This window comes from Manis javanica, chromosome 9 (genome assembly GCF_040802235.1).
Source record: "Manis javanica isolate MJ-LG chromosome 9, MJ_LKY, whole genome shotgun sequence".
Lineage (NCBI taxonomy): Eukaryota > Metazoa > Chordata > Mammalia > Pholidota > Manidae > Manis > Manis javanica.
The window spans coordinates 55,783,550-55,800,032 of record NC_133164.1 but is presented as its reverse complement, the minus strand read 5'-3'; the positions used below and the strand labels follow the sequence as shown (position 1 = coordinate 55,800,032).

Here is a 16,483-nt window from a genome sequence, read left to right as displayed (position 1 = left end):
AAACTGCAGATTGTTCTCTGGCAGCCAGTAACAGCTGAATTTATTGTGAAGAACAGAGATGTCCATTTTTTTGTGAATGAATCTGATGTAAGCAATGTAAGAGCCCATTTAAAAGAAAACAGAATTCCATTCAGGTAGGCATCATTCAATATTTACTGAGTAGCTATTGTAAGCTGGATGTATACCGATGATATGCTTTATTAGCAGGTGGTATACTTGTTTCCTGGAAAAATAAATACTCACATTAAACATGACAACATGGAAATCTCTGAAATGGACTGGTGATGAAGCCCAAGTGGCTGGCTCTGTGACCTTGGACAAGTGATTTATCTGCTTATGGCCTTGTTACTTTATCTGAAAATGACTCTTAGACTTAATGATCTGTGAAGCCTCTTATAGTTCCTCTATTCTGTGCCCGGTCTCAGGAGCAAAATTGGCACTTATCTTAGTAGGCTTTGTAGTATCTCTTGAAAAGGAGCTGCTGAAGGGGATTTTGCTTCTTTCACAAGGTCAAGAACATTCCTGAATGTCTGACCCTAAACTAAAAATTGTATCGGAGTGATTTCTGCACAGCATGCTCTTTTCTTTTCGGATTCTCCCACCCACTGTCTCCTTTCTGTGTTGATTGCTCTAGGGCTAGTCTTCCTTCTGCTGCCTTAGTGCTTCCTGGAGGCCACACCTCCTTCCGTGCTCCCAAATGCAATCTCTGGCAAATCTACTATGACAATAATTAATAATATGTTATAGGTGTTTACTGCCTTCCAGGATTTGTGCTGGGCCTTTGTATGCATTGCTTCATGTAATCCTTATTTAACCCTGTGAGGTAGAGACTATCCTCATTAGGCAGATGAAAAAGTTTTTCATAATTCCAAAGGAATTTCTCAAGGTCATCTAGAACACTGGCAAAGATAGAAATCAAACTCAGACTTTTCTGATGTTAAAGCTTGGACTAAACTTTAATTGGCCTAAAAAAATTTAGGTCAATTAAATTGGCCTAAAAAAAATAAGACAATATTCAAATGTTAGCTAACTTTCAAATTGTTCCTTCCAGGTTAGAGAACAGCTTAATTCTGTTTGCCTAGCTAATAGTATGGCTCCTCAAGAGACATAACAAGATCCTTTTCCATACCTTCCCTTTTCCTGTGCTTCTATTTTTCTAGAGATCTGATCATCTTTGGCTATGCAGAACATCTGGTGTAGGTCAACAGTTGTCACAATAAAAAACAAAAAGAAAAGACATTCTGCTTTTCCTTGGTCCTGAATGAACACAATGTTACTCTAGATTGAAGAAAGTTTTCCATTAACCTATGTGTTCCCGTGAAAGACACTAATGAATCACAATTAAGAAATGTTGATAGTGGTGGGGAAAGGGTGGACTTTCGGAAGTCCTGGAAACATACCACACTGGAGCCACTTTCTCTTGTGCCTTAGGCTCTACTGACAAGGGGGTTTGTGAATTTCAGCTTACTACAATGTTAGGTGGTGGTGTTTTCACTTTGATGAACTTTTGCTGATTAGATTTCTTAATGACTTTTGTCCCCATGCTCACCTGTTGTGTCTGCAATGGGCCATATGGGAAAACCAGAACCCTGTTTGGAAATCAGCTATCCCTCTTTTTCATCCCCTAGTGTCTCCGTGGAAAATGTGGAAGATCTTATCCAACAGCAGACTTCCAATGACACAGTCAGCCCCCGGGCCTCCTCCTCGTACTATGAGAAATATCACTCACTAAATGAAGTAAGCCATTACATTTCTCTCCAAAATCACTATTTCCATTTAACTAGCATTGCCATTTCAACCATGTGAAATTAGCAAAGAATCATAACTGGTGGAAGAGGATTTTTTAAAATCACAATTAGATTGTATGGCGGTAATTCATCCTTTTATAGGTACCTTCCCTGGGAAGGTAAACTGCCTCTCACAGGGTGTTTGCCCACAGCTAAGAGTAACCTAAATGCTAGGAGTAACACTGCATGCTAAGGGAGAACAGGAAATAAAAAATAGGGCCTTTTTTATTAAACTGCCCCCCCAAAATTAACAGTCCAATTAATCATTGGGCCATTCCCCTGATTATACTCTTACTGAATAATTACTACATATTCTCACTGAATTAAAGGAATTTATTCACTTATATTTAGTATGCTGTAAATAAGTGCACTTTAATCCCATTTGAAGGAACCTATTATACTACTACAGATGATGACAACGACAAATGATGATGATGCCTGTGTTTTATAGCCTTTAAGAAACTGATTCTTTTCTTACATGTTCAATTTTTCTAAAGAGAACCTGAGCAAGATTTTCAGTAAGCTTTCATATAATACTCCAAGAGTCATTTTCCCCCATTTGTTAGTTGAAAGGGTAAATCCCTTGGAGGAATTTTTCTTTTATATAGTATACTCTGAGTAATACAAATCACTGGATTCCTTTCATTCTTTTGTAGGAGTACTCTGCGATGTTGCTTAACTTAAGTATTTTTATCATCTTTGGCTAGGTGCCCAGAAACTGTTAAGGACCATATCCATGTTTTTAAAACATCTAAGAGTTAAGTTATAAGAATCAATTTTCTATTTAATCTTCAAAAGCATCTGTTCCTTTCCAGTTAGTTAAGCCAGAACTCAGTCTGCTTCTAGAATCAATATTCTTGGCTGATTGATAGGAATCTTGAAATTGCATCCTCCTCCTTTTTCTCTCCTACTTTGCCTCTGTTTATTCCCCCCAGATCACCCCCCTCCGGTGTCTATTATCAGCACTGTTAGAAGCAAACTTAATACCCAGAGTTGAGAGGCTAGGTAGGAGTGATTTGCAAAATGAAGAGGATAAATATGTCAATGCTGTGTTAAAGTTGGTAGGAAAAGGGGAATGCTTTGAGCAGTATATTAAAAATATACTTCAATGATCTTATCCTATCCTTAAAAAAGGGTTAGAAAAACATGGGAAGGGGGAACAAAAATACATGATTGTATTACTTTGCCATATACTATATTAATCTGCAAAACAAAGTACCCCTGCCTGGTAGCTTAAACCACAGAAGTTTATTCACTCATAGTTCTGGAGGCTGGCAGTCCACGCTCAAGGTGTCAGCAGGGCTGGTGAGGTGTCTCTCACTGGCTTGCAGATGTATCCTCACATGGCCTTTTCTCTGTATGCACATCCCTGGGTCTCTCAGTCCTAATCTCCACTTCCCATAAGGACACCAGTCACGTCAGCTTTGGGCCCACACTAACAGCCTCATTATAACTTCATTACGTCTTTAAAGGCCTACCTCCAAATATGGTCACATTCTAAGGACTGGGGCCAGGGCTACCACCTACAAATTTTGGGGACAACATAATTCAGTTCATAGCAATACCATTCCAGAAATATTTTGTGCCCCTCCTCTCTCCAAGCCCCAATCCTTTCTAACAGGTTCATAGAAGTCACGGAAGCTTGCCCTCAGGACCTTCTGCCAATTCCTCCCCCTTCAGCACTGATGCCTCCTCCACTCCTCACCACAAAGTTACTGGGGTTGGGGGCAGACGGCTTCTTTTGTCAGCAAGTCTCACTAGGAAATCTTATGCAATCTACTAGAAAAACAAATGGCCAAAGAAGAGAGTTATTCAAATGATGTTGCCTTCATTACCCCAGATAAGATTGTGAAATGAATGAACTTTTCTGTAAAGCTGCCTTCATACAACACAACCTCCCCTGTTAGAGAAAATCCTTGAACCATCAATGCTGTACACAAAATAGTTTAATGTAGTAGTTCTCTCAGATGAACTCCTGCTGCGGAAGAGTAACACAGTGTACAGAGACCCAAGGAGGAAGTGCCTGATGGCTAACTGTCCAACACCTCAGACCACAGCATTGGTATCTGGTGGCAGGTAGGCCTTCTGGGAGCACTCTAATTTCCAGGAGCGCAGGACAACCACTCATGCATACCACTCAATGTAGTTATGCTACTCTACGAGAACCCAGGGATAAGTAGTGCTCCAGTTCCCATCAGCTAGGATTGCTTTTGAAATTACCTCTAGAAAAGTTCTCAGAAGTAAGACCAAGGGTTGGTCATTTCCATTTCAGAAGGCATACTGGTTTAGGAATGGCCTCTGAGAAGGTGGCTCACATTAAAACATGACAGAGTTTCACTATCAACACTTGCTTCGATGTGGATGCTAGCCTAAAATTAGTCACAGAATTTTTTATTTTTGTTTTCCTTCCACAATAATCTTGACAGAATCACAAGTATGACTACACTTCCACCAAGGAAAGAAGTTCAGAATCAAACTCTTTCTCGGGATAGAGGAGAATACTTTTTTCTGCAGACTGTCCTCACCTTTACCTCAGCATTTCATAGATTCTGCAGTGCACAGGTCTCTAGGGGGAAATAATGGCACTGCCATTTATCTTGTACAAAGACAGTACCCAGGGTTTCCTTAGGTTAATTTTGAAAAGTGAATTAAAAAAAAAATCCATATAAAAGTGAACTCTTGAATATGTGATAAAGAGGATTTCATCCATAGAGGCAGGGATTCAATGTGATGTGCCTTTAAAAATAACTTTCAGGAGGCACACTTTAAAGATCAACTTTTCTACTTTGTTTTAAGTTCCTTAGTAATTCTCTACTCTACCTCTAAGCCTCAATGCTTTTCAAAACTTTAATTTTCTTGATTTTCCTAAACAATAGAAGAAACACCCTGGCCCAAGTACTTCAGTTCCTCATTCTTTCTACATACGAAGTCTTTAAGAGATCTCTTTGCCTTGAAGAAGTTGTCTGCTTCCTTTGATCAGTGAAGTGCTCTGAGCTTGCTCAGTGACTGCTGATTTCCCTTTTGACAGATTTATTCTTGGATGGAAGTTATAACTGAGCGGTATCCTGATAGAGTCGAAAAAATCCACATTGGATCCTCATATGAGAAACGCCCACTTTATGTTTTAAAGGTATGCTGTGGGGAGAGTCATCGATCTCCTGACTGGAGAATGTGTTAATCTATTATAACTATTCTATTATAACTATTTCTCAGCTTTAATATCCAACTACTTAAGGGTTGGTTAATACTTTTTTTTCCTTTACTAATGTAATATTGGTCTAAAAGTGGAAATCCCAGTTTTGGAGTTAACCCTGTCTCGGTTTATGTGACATAGATAAGCCACTTAGTCTTTCTGAGCTTCAGTGCTTCACTTCATGAAATGAGGGGAGTGGTTTGGGTTGTTTATCAAGTCTGTTTTCTTCACACCACCACCACCACCACCTCTGACTGACTAACTTAGGCAAATTAACAAATAATTAAAATAAAAGAAGAAAAACCTGCTATTGGATAAATACTGACACAAACACAATTTGTGGAACCAAAGACAGAGCTGAACAACCAAACCCAGGGAAGGATAGGAGCCAGAGCAATGCTTGGCAGCAAGGCCGATATGCTAGCTTCTGCTCTAATCAATGTCCATTTGGTTATTTACTTTCAGTTGAATAAACTGGCCTTAGTAAAAGTCACTGGATATGGTCACAGAAGAATTTTTGGGAGCCAAGAACCCATGCAAATTTGTCCCTATTAGTTTCTAAATCTACAGTTCTATTTTTAACCACTCTCTCTCCCCTAAAAAAAAAAAATCCAGAAAAAAGTTAAGCATTGGAAGAATACATCTGATTTAGTAACATTTAATTTACACATACTTCTGACATTATCTATCTAAGTTGTAATAGGTGAGCCTCTTTGGTCATCCAAAGCACTATTTTAAGTCAGAATTCCTGGGTTTTAATCTGTTCTGACAAGAACTTACAGTGCAAACTCATGGAAGACATATGAAACATTGGAATTTCTGAGTGACTGAGTTGGCCAGTCAGATTGGATCATATCATCATGGCGTAACCACCTATGACATTTGCTTTCAGCCTGCTGTGTATAATCTTTGAGACTTGTGTTCCTGAGACCTTGATGTACAGGTTGGAAAACCACGCTTCCTGCTTTATTCCCACTTGTACTTGACCAAGGATCTGCACATAAAGATGAGTTCCTCCATCTTTCCAGTGTCATTACCCATACGAAGAGTTTGCTCAGCACAGTTAGACAGAGGGTCAAGTAAGGCAACTAGTCCAGACAACTAAAGATTTTCTTTTAAATTGAATAGATTAAATCAGCCAGGTAGAGAAAAACAAATAACATATGATTTCACTTTTAAGTGAAATCTAAAAACAAAACAAAACAAGCAAAATAACAGTAGACTCACAGACAATGACAAGTGATCGGTGGTTACCATGGGGAAGGGGTTGGGGTACATGGATGAAATAGGTGAAAGGGGTAAAAAGGAATAAAATCTCGATCGTAATATAAATTCATCATGTGAGTCTCTGGGGTAATGAAAAGTGCAGCATAGAGAATATAGTCAATAATTCTGTAGTATCTTTCTATGTTGATAGATAGTAACTATACTAGTCGGGGTGAGCATCTAATAATGTAAATAACTAGAAGAAAAAGTAGAAAAAACCTCCCAGGGTGGCATAGAGGGCAATCTGAAAATCGGACTCTCTCTTGTTTTTGTTTTGGAATTTTAACCCCATATATCTGTTTGGTTTACAACACTCTTCTCCATTCCCTCCATACCCTAAAATTGTGTTGTAACTAATTTTTAAAGGCAAATGAACTATGTTTCATTTGTTCGGAGGTGTTTCCAAGAATCCTTCTGATGGCATCAAAGGCTATTGCTCAAGAAAGGTGGGGAGTTGTTACTGCACAGAGATGGCAGCTTGCACTGGGCCCCCACCCCCGTCCCCACCCCAACCCTGCGAGTCAGAGCAAGGCCTCTGTCTCCAGACCTGTTGGTAAGAAGTTTGTGTGAAGTTAGATGTGTGCTTCTTTTTGTGTGAAATGGGGAAATAGTCTGCATTTCAAAAGTGCACCCCCTGAGGAAAATGGTGAGGGAATCCAAGTTTTTTTTGGCACCACTGGGTTCCTTTTCTCAAATCTTTCTGTGTTCAGCAATCTCCCACAGAAAGCTGCCCCCCAGCACCTACTCATGAACTCCCAACTGAAGTGTCAAACTGGTGTGAAGTACTAGTTCTCCGGTCTCTGCTTCTACATGCCCACGTGTGCACTGCTACGACCTGGTACTTGTGAAGAGTGGGGGAATAAAAAGAGCTTTGAATCAAAAGTCTTGGCCTCAAACCACAGTCCTGACTTTCAGCAGCTGGGTCACCTGAGCTTTAGTCTCTACAGCTTTTAACTTCCCTTGAGAATCCTCAAAGAAGTACAGAAAATAATGTGCACTTCATAGATTTGTCGAAGGGTTAAATATAAGTACTATATAAATGGAGGTTATTATCCTGAGGCTTCCTTTCATTGTTTTTGGTTTTCTTTGGGCAGGTTTCCAGAAAAGAAAAAACAGACAAAAATACGATGTGGATTGACTGTGGAGTCCACGCCAGAGAATGGATCTCTCCTGCTTTCTGCCTATGGTTTGTTGGCTATGTAAGTATTCACATTCTCTTAAGCTAGCATTTCTTAATATATGGCCTAAGACCACATGTGTCAGAATCCATTACCTATAATGAATGAAACTGCCCAGCTCGGGGAAGGACCTTCTAACTTCTGGGCTGTGTTAAGGATCTGGTTAATTGGGAACTCTCCCATTTGGTCAAGGTAGTTGGGAACTACCAGTAGAGGCTGGGAACTTCTCTGTAGGGTCACGGATGCTGCAGCTCCCATTGGTAGGGTAGAGAAGATGGTAAGGCAAATTAAGGTAGTATTTGACAAGACCTAGCAGAGGCAGAAATATTTTTACCTTAGATATACCTCATTTGTTATGACAGATCAATCTAAGTGGCAATCTCTTAATTTCCTAACACATCTACTTTGTGTAATTGTGTGTCTACGAATACAGAGACAACAATAACCATCATCATCAGGACACATATTTTAAATTATTTTTCCATTGGCAATGGATTTTTGTATAAATCAGTAGAGAGGACATCTATTCCCATTTTATAGGATCTGAAGGATAATTTTTACTGTTTTCATTTATTAAAGAGCTTTATAGTCATTATAATTTTTACTTTTATGGCATACTCTTTGTCTTATAATGGGTTTTTTGATTCCAAGGACTTCTTCAGGGACAAAATCTCCTAATATGACATATGAGAAATATGATCTGCTCTGTAATTTCATACTTTATGTTCAATTTCCAAGGGCAGAATATGGCAAAAGATGTCTGGATAATTCAAATCAAAAGAAAAAGAAATTAGTTGGTACTCAATTTAAATAATTGTTTCAGTTCTTTCTTCTTCTTATAAACATACAACTACATCTTTTTTAATTATCTTCCAATGTTTAGCCCCAGAAATGTAGGAAGGAAAAGGCCATAAATCTTTGGGGTGATTTAAATGCTTGAAGTTGTGGTTCTCAAATTTAGTATGTATAAAAGTCATCTGGGAAGCTTGTGAAATTATAGATTCCCAAGCCTCACCACCAGAGATGTTAACTTAAGAATTCTAAGATATGATCTGGGAAAATGCATTTCAAAAAACAGCTCAGGCCACATTCTCTTAAGTTAGAGTTTCTTAATTTGTGGTCTAAGACCAACATGTCAGCAGTCAGTGGGAGGAAGAGATGCAAAGCAAGAGAGAAAGAACATCTATTTTTCATTCTATCACCAAACCCAGAAAGAGCAGGAAGTAACTCCAATTCATACTGACTCTAATTCATGTTGGTGATGTTGTCTCTTATAGCTGTCCTTCCCAAATCGACACTTTTTTCCCTCTTATTACACCTGCTATTCTGTACCTCACACACTTGCCAAACCTTTGCAAGATGAAATTCGAGGTTCCAGACACTGGAAATACAATAGGAAACAAGATTCAGCTCAAAAACCTAACAGTCAGGTAACTGCCCCAACAACGTGAATCTGATTTATGTAGCCCAAGTCAACATAGTCAAGAAGCAATTTTTTAAACTTATTTATTTTTATTTTTTTGAAGAACATTATGTTTACTAGGCTCTCCCCTACCCCAAGTCCCCCCCGCAAACCCCATTACACTCACTGTCCATCAGCATAGCAAGATGCTGTAGAATCACTACTTGTCTTCTCTGTGTTGCAAAGCGCTCCCCTTTGCCCCACCCCCCACATTAAACATGCTAATCATAACACCCCCTTTCTTCTTCTCCGCCCTTATACCTCCCTACCCTCCCATTCTCCCCAGTCTCTTTCCCTTTAGTAACTGTTAGTCCATTCTTGGGTTCTGTAATTCTGCTGCTGTTTTGTTTCTTCAGTTTTTCTTTTGTTCTTATACTCCACATATGAGTAAAATCATTTGGTACTTGTCTTTCTCCACTTGGCTTATTTCACTGAGCATAATACCCTCTAGCTCCATCCATGTTGTGGCAAATGGAAGGATTTGTTTTCTTCTTATGGCTGAATAATATTCTATTGTGTATATGTACCACATCTTCATTATCCATTCATCTACTGATGGACACTTAGGTTGCTTCTATTTCTTGGCTATTGTAAATAGTGCTGCAATACACATAGGGGTGCCTTTGTCTTTTTCAAACTGGAGTGCTGCATCCTTAGGGTAAATTCCTAGAAGTGGAATTCCTGGGTCAAATGGTAAGTCTATTTTGAGCATTTTGAGGAACCTCCATATTGCTTTCCACAATGGTTGAACTAATTTACATTCCCAACAGCAGTGTAGGAGGGTTCCCCTTTCTCCGCAACCTCACCAACATTTGTTGTTTGTCTTTTGGATGGTGGCCATCCTTACTGGTGTGAGGTGATATCTCATTGTGGTTTTAATTTGCATTTCTCTGATAACTCGCAATGTGGAGCATCTTTTCATGTGACTGTTGGCCATCTGAATTTCTTCTTTGGAGAACTGTCTGTTCAGCTCCTCTGTCCATTTTTTAACTGGATTATTTGCTTTTTGTTTGTTGAGGAGTGTGAGCTCTTTATATATTTTGGATGTCAAGCCTTTATCGGATCTGTCATTTATGAAAATATTGTCCCATACTATAGGGTACCTTTCTGTTCTATTGATGGTGTCCTTTGCTGTACAGAAGCTTTTCAGCTTGATATAGTCCCACTTGTTCATTTTTGCTTTCATTTTCCTTACCCAGGGAGATATATTCATGAAGAAGTCGCTAATGTTCACATCCAAGAGATTTTTGCCTATGTTTTTTTCTAAGAGTTTTATGGTTTCATGACTTACATTCAGGTCTTTGATCCATTTTGAATTTACTTTTGTGTATGGGGTTAGACAATGATCTAGTTTCATTCTCTTACATGTAGCCATCCAGTTCTGCCAGCACCATCTGTTGAAGAGACTGTCATTTCCCCATTGTATGTCTATGGCTCCTTTATCAAATATTAATTGACCATATATGTTTGGGTTAATGTCTGGAGTCTCTAATCTGTTCCACTGGTCTGTGGCTCTGCTCTTGTGCCAGTACAAAATTGTCTTGATTACTATGGCTTTGTAATAGAGCTTAAAGTTGGGGAGTGAGATCGCCGCCACTTTATTCTTCTTTCTCAGGATTGCTTTGGCTATTTGGGGTCTTTTGTGTTTCCATATGAATTTTTGAACTATTTGTTCCAGTTCATTGAAGAATGTTGTTGGTAATTTGATAGGGATTGCATCAAATCTATATATTGCTTTGGGTAGGATGGCCATTTGATGATATTAATTCTTCCTAGCCAAGAGCATGGGATGAGTTTCCATTTGTTAGTGTCCTCTTTAACTTCTCTTAAGAGTCTTATAGTTTTCAAGGTATAGGTCTATCACTTCTTTGGTTAGGTTTATTCCTAGGTATTTTATTCTTTTTGATGCAATTGTGAATGGAATTGTTTTCCTGATTTCTCTTTCTATTGGCTCATTGTTAGTGTATAGGAAAGCCACAGATTTCTGTGTGTTAATTTTGTATCCTGCAACTTTGCTGTATTCTGATATCAGTTCTAGTAGTTTTGGAGTGCAGTCTTTAGGGTTTTTTATGTACAATATCATGTCATCTGCAAATAGTGACAGTTTGACTTCTTCTTTATCAATCTGGATTCCTCGTATTTATTTGTTTTGTCTAATTGCTGTGGCTAGGACCTCCAGTACTATGTTGAATAACAATGGGGAGAGTGGACATCCCTGTCTTGTTCCCAATTGCAGAGGAAAAGCTTTCAGTTTCTCGCTGTTCAGTATGATGTTGGCTGTGGGTTTATTGTATATGGCCTTTATTATGTTGAGGAACTTGCTCTCTATACCCATTTTGCTGAGAGTTTTTATCATGAGTGGATGTTGAATTTTGTCGAATGCTTTTTCAGCATCTATGGAGATGATCATGTGGTTTTTGTCTTTCTTTTTGTAGATGTGGTGGATGATGGTGATGGATTTTAGAATGTTGTACCATCCTTGCATCCCTGGGATGAATCCCACTTGGTCGTGGTGTATGATCCTTTTGATATATTTTTGAATTTGGTTTGCTATTATTTTATTGAGTATTTTTGCATCTACATTCATCAGGGATATTGGTCTGTAATTTTCTTTTTTGGTGCAGTCTTTGCCTGGTTTTGGTATAAGGGTGATGTTGGCTTCATAGAATGAGTTTGGGAGTATTCCCTCCTCTTCTATTTTTTGGAAAACTTTAAGGAGGATGGGTATTATATCTTCTCTGTATGTCTGATAAAATTCCAAGGTAAATCCATCTGGCCCAGGGATTTTTTTCTTGGGTAGTTTTTTGATAACCGCTTCAATTTCTTTGCTGGTATTTGGTTTATTTAGATTTTGTGTTTCTTCCTTGGTCAGTCTTGGAAGGTTGTATTTTTCTAGGAAGTTGTCCATTTCTCCTAGGTTTTCCAGGTTCTTAGCATATAGGTTTTTATAGTAGTCTCTAATAATTTTTTGTATTTCCGTCGTGATGTTTCCTTTCTCATTTCTGATTCTGTTGATGTGTGTTGATTCTCTTTTTCTCCTAATAAGTCTGGCTAGAGGCTTATCTATTTTGTTTATTTTCTCAAAGAACCAGCTCTTGGTTTCATTGATTTTTTCTATTGTTTTAGTCTTCTCAATTTTGTTTATTTCTTCTCTGATCTTTATTATGTCCCTCCTTCTGCTGACTTTAGGCCTCATTTGTTCTTCTTTTTCCAATTTTGATAACTGTGACGTTAGACTATTCATTTGGGTTTGTTCTTTCTTCTTTAAATATGCCTGGATTGCTATATACTTTCCTCTTAAGACTGCTTTCGCTGTGTCTCACAGAAGTTGGTGCTTTGTGTTGTTGTTGTCATTTATTTCCATATACTGCTGTATCTCCATTTTAATTTGGTTGTTGATCCATTGATTATTTAGGAGCATGTTGTTAAGCCTCCATGTGTTTGTGAGCCTTTTTGTTTTCTTTTTACAATTTATTTCTAGTTTTATACCTTTGTGGTCTGAAAAGTTGGTTGGTAGGATTTCAATGTTTTTGAATTTACTGAGGCTCTTTTTGTGGCCTAGGATGTGGTCTATTCTGGGGAATGTTCCATGTGCACTTGAGAAGAATGTGTATCCTGTTGCTTTTGGGTGTAGAGTTCTATAGGTGTTTATTAGGTGCATCTGTTCTAGTGTGTTGTTCAGTGCCTCTGTGTCCTTACTTATTTTCTGTCTGGTGGATCTGTCCTTTGGTGTGAATGGTGTGTTGAGTCTCCTAAAATGAATGCATTGCAGTCTATTTTCTCCTTTAGTTCTGTTAGTATTTGTTTCACATATGCTGGTACTCCTGTGTTGGGTGCATATATATTTATAATAGTTATATCCTCTTGTTGGACTGAGCCCTTTATCATTATGTAATGCCCTTCTTTATCTCTTGTTACATTCTTTGTTTTGAAGTCTATTTTGTCTGATACTAGTACTGCAACACCTGCTTTTTTCTCCCTATAGTTTGCATGAAATATCTTTTTCCATCCCTTGACTTTTAGTCTGTGCATGTCTTTGGGTTTGAGGTGAGTCTCTTGTCAGCAGAATATAGATGAGTCTTGTTTTTTTATCCATTCAGTGACTCTATGTCTTTTGAATGGTGTATTCAGTCCATTTGCATTTAGGGTGATTATCGATGGGTATGTACTTATTGCCATTTCAGGCTTTAGATTTGTGGTTACCAAAGGTTCCAGGTTACTTTCCTTACTATCTAAGAGTCTAACTTAACTCACTTAGTATGCTGTTACAAACACAATCTGAAGGTTCTTTTCTGTTTCTCCTCTTTTTTCCTTCCTTCATTCTTTATATATTAGGTAACAGATTATATACTTTTTCTCTATCCCTTGATTAGCTTTGGGGATAGTCAATTTAATTTTGCATTTGCCTCATAATCAGCTGTTCCACCCTCCCTACCATGATTTTACTACCTCTGGTGACAGCTATCCACCCCTAGGAACACTTCCATCTATAGGAGTCCCTCCAAAATAGATGGCGGAGATGGTTTGTGAGAGGTAAATTCTCTCAGCTTTTGCTTATCTGGAAATTGTTTAATCCCTCCATCAAATTTAAATGATAATCTCGCCAGATAAAGTAATCTTGGTTCCAGGCCCTTCTGCTTCATGGCATTAAATACATCATGAGACTCCCTTCTGGCCTGTAAGGTTTCTGTTGAGAAGTCTGTTGTTAGTCTGATGGGCTTTCCTTTGTATGTGATCTTGTTTCTGCCTCTGGCTGCTTTTAACAGTCTATCCTTATCCTTGATCTTTCCCATTTTAATTACTATGTGTCTGCTGTTGTCTTCCTTGGGTCCCTTGTGTAGGGGGATCTGTGGATCTCCATGGCCTGAGAGACTATCTCCTTCCTCAGATTGTGGAATTTTTCAGCAACTACCTCCTCAAAGATACTTTCTATCCCTTTTTCTCTCTCTTCTTCTTCTGGTATCCCTATAATGCAAATATTGTTCCATTTGGATTGGTCACACAGTTCTTTCAATATTCTTTCATTTTTAGAGATTCTTTTTTTCTCTCTGTGCCTCAGCTTCTTTGTATTCCTCTTCTCTAGTTTCTATTTCATTTATTGTCTCCTCCACCGTATCCAACCTGCTTTTACTACCCTCCATTGTGTTCTTTAACGATTGGATCTCTGACCTGAATTCATTCCCGAGTTCTTGGATGTCTTTCCATACCTCCATTAGAATGTTGATGATTTTTATTTTGAACTCCCTTTCAGTAAGAGTCACGAGGTCCATATCATTTAAATCTTTCTCGGGAGTTGCATTAACAATTTTACTCTGGACAAGGTTCCTTTGGCGTTTCATGTTTGTATATAGCGCCCTCTAGTGTCCAGAAGCTCTATTCTGGAGCTGCTGAGCCCCTGAAGCAATGTCAGGGGTCACAGTGGAGCGGTACTGGGGGTAGGAAAGAGCTGTTCCCTGCCTCCTGGCTCCTGTGCCTGTCTCCACTGCCTGAGGCAGTGGGCTGGGCACACAGGTATAAGTTTTGTCCCAGAGCAGCCAGATATGGATCCCTGCTTTCCACCAGCGTCCAGAATCCCAGTCTCCTCAGGAACTCTGCCTGCATTAACTTTCCAACCCGGTAGTCATGCAAGTCTCATGAATGCACCATGAAATGTAGGTTTGTGCTCCCAGAGCAGATCTCCGAAGCTAGGTATTCAGCAGTCCTAAGCCTTCCACTCCCTCCCTGCTCCATTTGTCTTCCTCCCGCTGGTGAGCTAGGGTAGGGGAAGGGCTCGGGTCCTGCAGAGCCACAGCTCTGGTACGTTACCCCGTTCGGTGAGGTCTGCTCTCTTCTCCAAGTGTGTGCAGTCTGACGCCGTCCTCTTTCCTGCTGCTCTCTCGGGATTAGTTGCACCAATTAAATTTTCTAATTGTATCCAGTTTTAGGAGGAAGCCTCTGTCTCTCCTCTCATGCTGCCATCTTTAATCCTCAAGAAGCAATTTTTAAATGGACATATAAGTAGCTGTATCCTTGCCTGGTTAAAACTAATCTAGGTCACCTGGCATCTAGGTCATCATTCATAATGATTCGAACTATATGAGGAAAAATAAAATAAAATATTTAGCTTTAAAAAATTTTGGGTGGGTAGATTTTATATTTAAAAAGTAAAGCACCCAAAGATGAATTGAAATCTTAGCTTTTAAGTCTCTAAAGAAAACCTACTACATTACTCCCATTTTTCTCTTTTAATCTCATTCTGCAAGGGTCCTACCACTTAACTGAATTCTGACGCTGTCTACCTGGAGATAATATCAGACCCCACAGTGTAAGGGCTCAGTCACATAAAACTGCCCTCCACATCAGATGCCAATTGGAAGTCCAGGTTGTTACTTGTGCTTCTGACCAATCAGCTATAAATCAATGGTTTTCATGACCCCCTCTTCAGGTATGATTAATATGCTAGAGCAGCTCACAAAATTCAGAGACACAGTTTATTTATTGTTGATCCATTTATTTTAAAAGGATGTGATAAAGGATACAGATGAACATCTGATGGAACAGATGCACAGGACAAGGTACACAAGAAGCTGCACAGAGCTTCCATGGGGAAACCCCTTATTCTACACATTGGGGAACTTGAAGCCAGTCATTTCTACCTATGCCTCTCATTCATCCTCTAGAGGCCAAATTTAACTCCTTTCCACTTCTGCAAAGGCAGGGGCTGAGGCTGACTTGCTCATGACTGCGTCACACAGGCCAAATGCAGCACAGGGTCTGACATGTCACAGGAGCTTAATGAACATGTGTTGACTACCACACCTCGGTCAGAAGTTTGTCTACCAATTGGCCTTTCTCACTTCTAACCTCCCTCTGAACCTCTGCCTAGAAAGCTTTCATTTATTGCACAGAAAGTTGACACTGTACAACCTCTGGGCCTCCAAAACATTCCTTCTGCTATTCCTCACCTTAGCTGACACGTGATTTGCAAAGCACATAGCTTCATAGTGGTTTCATCAAGTAGAGGGGCTGCTTCTTCTTTCATATCTCCACATATCAAGGGACCAGGAGTGCATCAACATTCTCCTATTCTAATACATATTGCCTTTGCTCTCTGTCTTCCCCAAAACTCATGATCTGATATGATTGAACAATTTTTGTCGTTTCTTATTATTGTCATCTATTGGCCTCCAGATAATTCCCTGAAAGATGGCTCATGTTTCTTTATTCCCCTCCAACTCTTGTCATCATTCTGAGTGAATTCAAAATTTTAAATTGAATTAAATTATTTAAAAATTGAGTCTTAAAACACAGTCAGAATTGTAAGACTAACAGAATTTTAGAGATTATATATTTCAGTGACATGATTGGATATCTAGGTTGTATGCTTTTGAAGTTTAAATAACTAGATAAATGTCAAATCTGTAAATATTTTAATAAGAAATAATATTATTTCTCTACAATGCCTAGAAAGGAACACAGGTTTGCCCAATTACCAAGTATAATCCAATCTAACCTTTAGCTAATTGGGAAAATACCCAAAGACTTGAGGATACTGTAGCATTTCCTAGCTAATGCATTCAGGCCAGCCTTCCATCAGGGGTCCCCTTCTCTTACAGGC

The 16,483-nt window shown here is 39.0% G+C and overlaps 1 protein-coding gene across 1 annotated transcript in view; it reads left to right on the top strand.

Annotated features, from left to right (window-relative positions):
• CPB2 (carboxypeptidase B2) overlaps positions 1-16,483 on the top strand; it is a 50,060-nt gene that overhangs the window by 10,704 nt on the left and 22,873 nt on the right. Inside the window, exons 3-6 of the mRNA XM_017677037.3 lie at positions 10-134; positions 1,629-1,737; positions 4,816-4,917; positions 7,341-7,445. Coding sequence (XP_017532526.1) covers positions 10-134; positions 1,629-1,737; positions 4,816-4,917; positions 7,341-7,445 — 441 coding nt within the window. The remainder of the gene's footprint in view (positions 1-9; positions 135-1,628; positions 1,738-4,815; positions 4,918-7,340; positions 7,446-16,483) is intronic.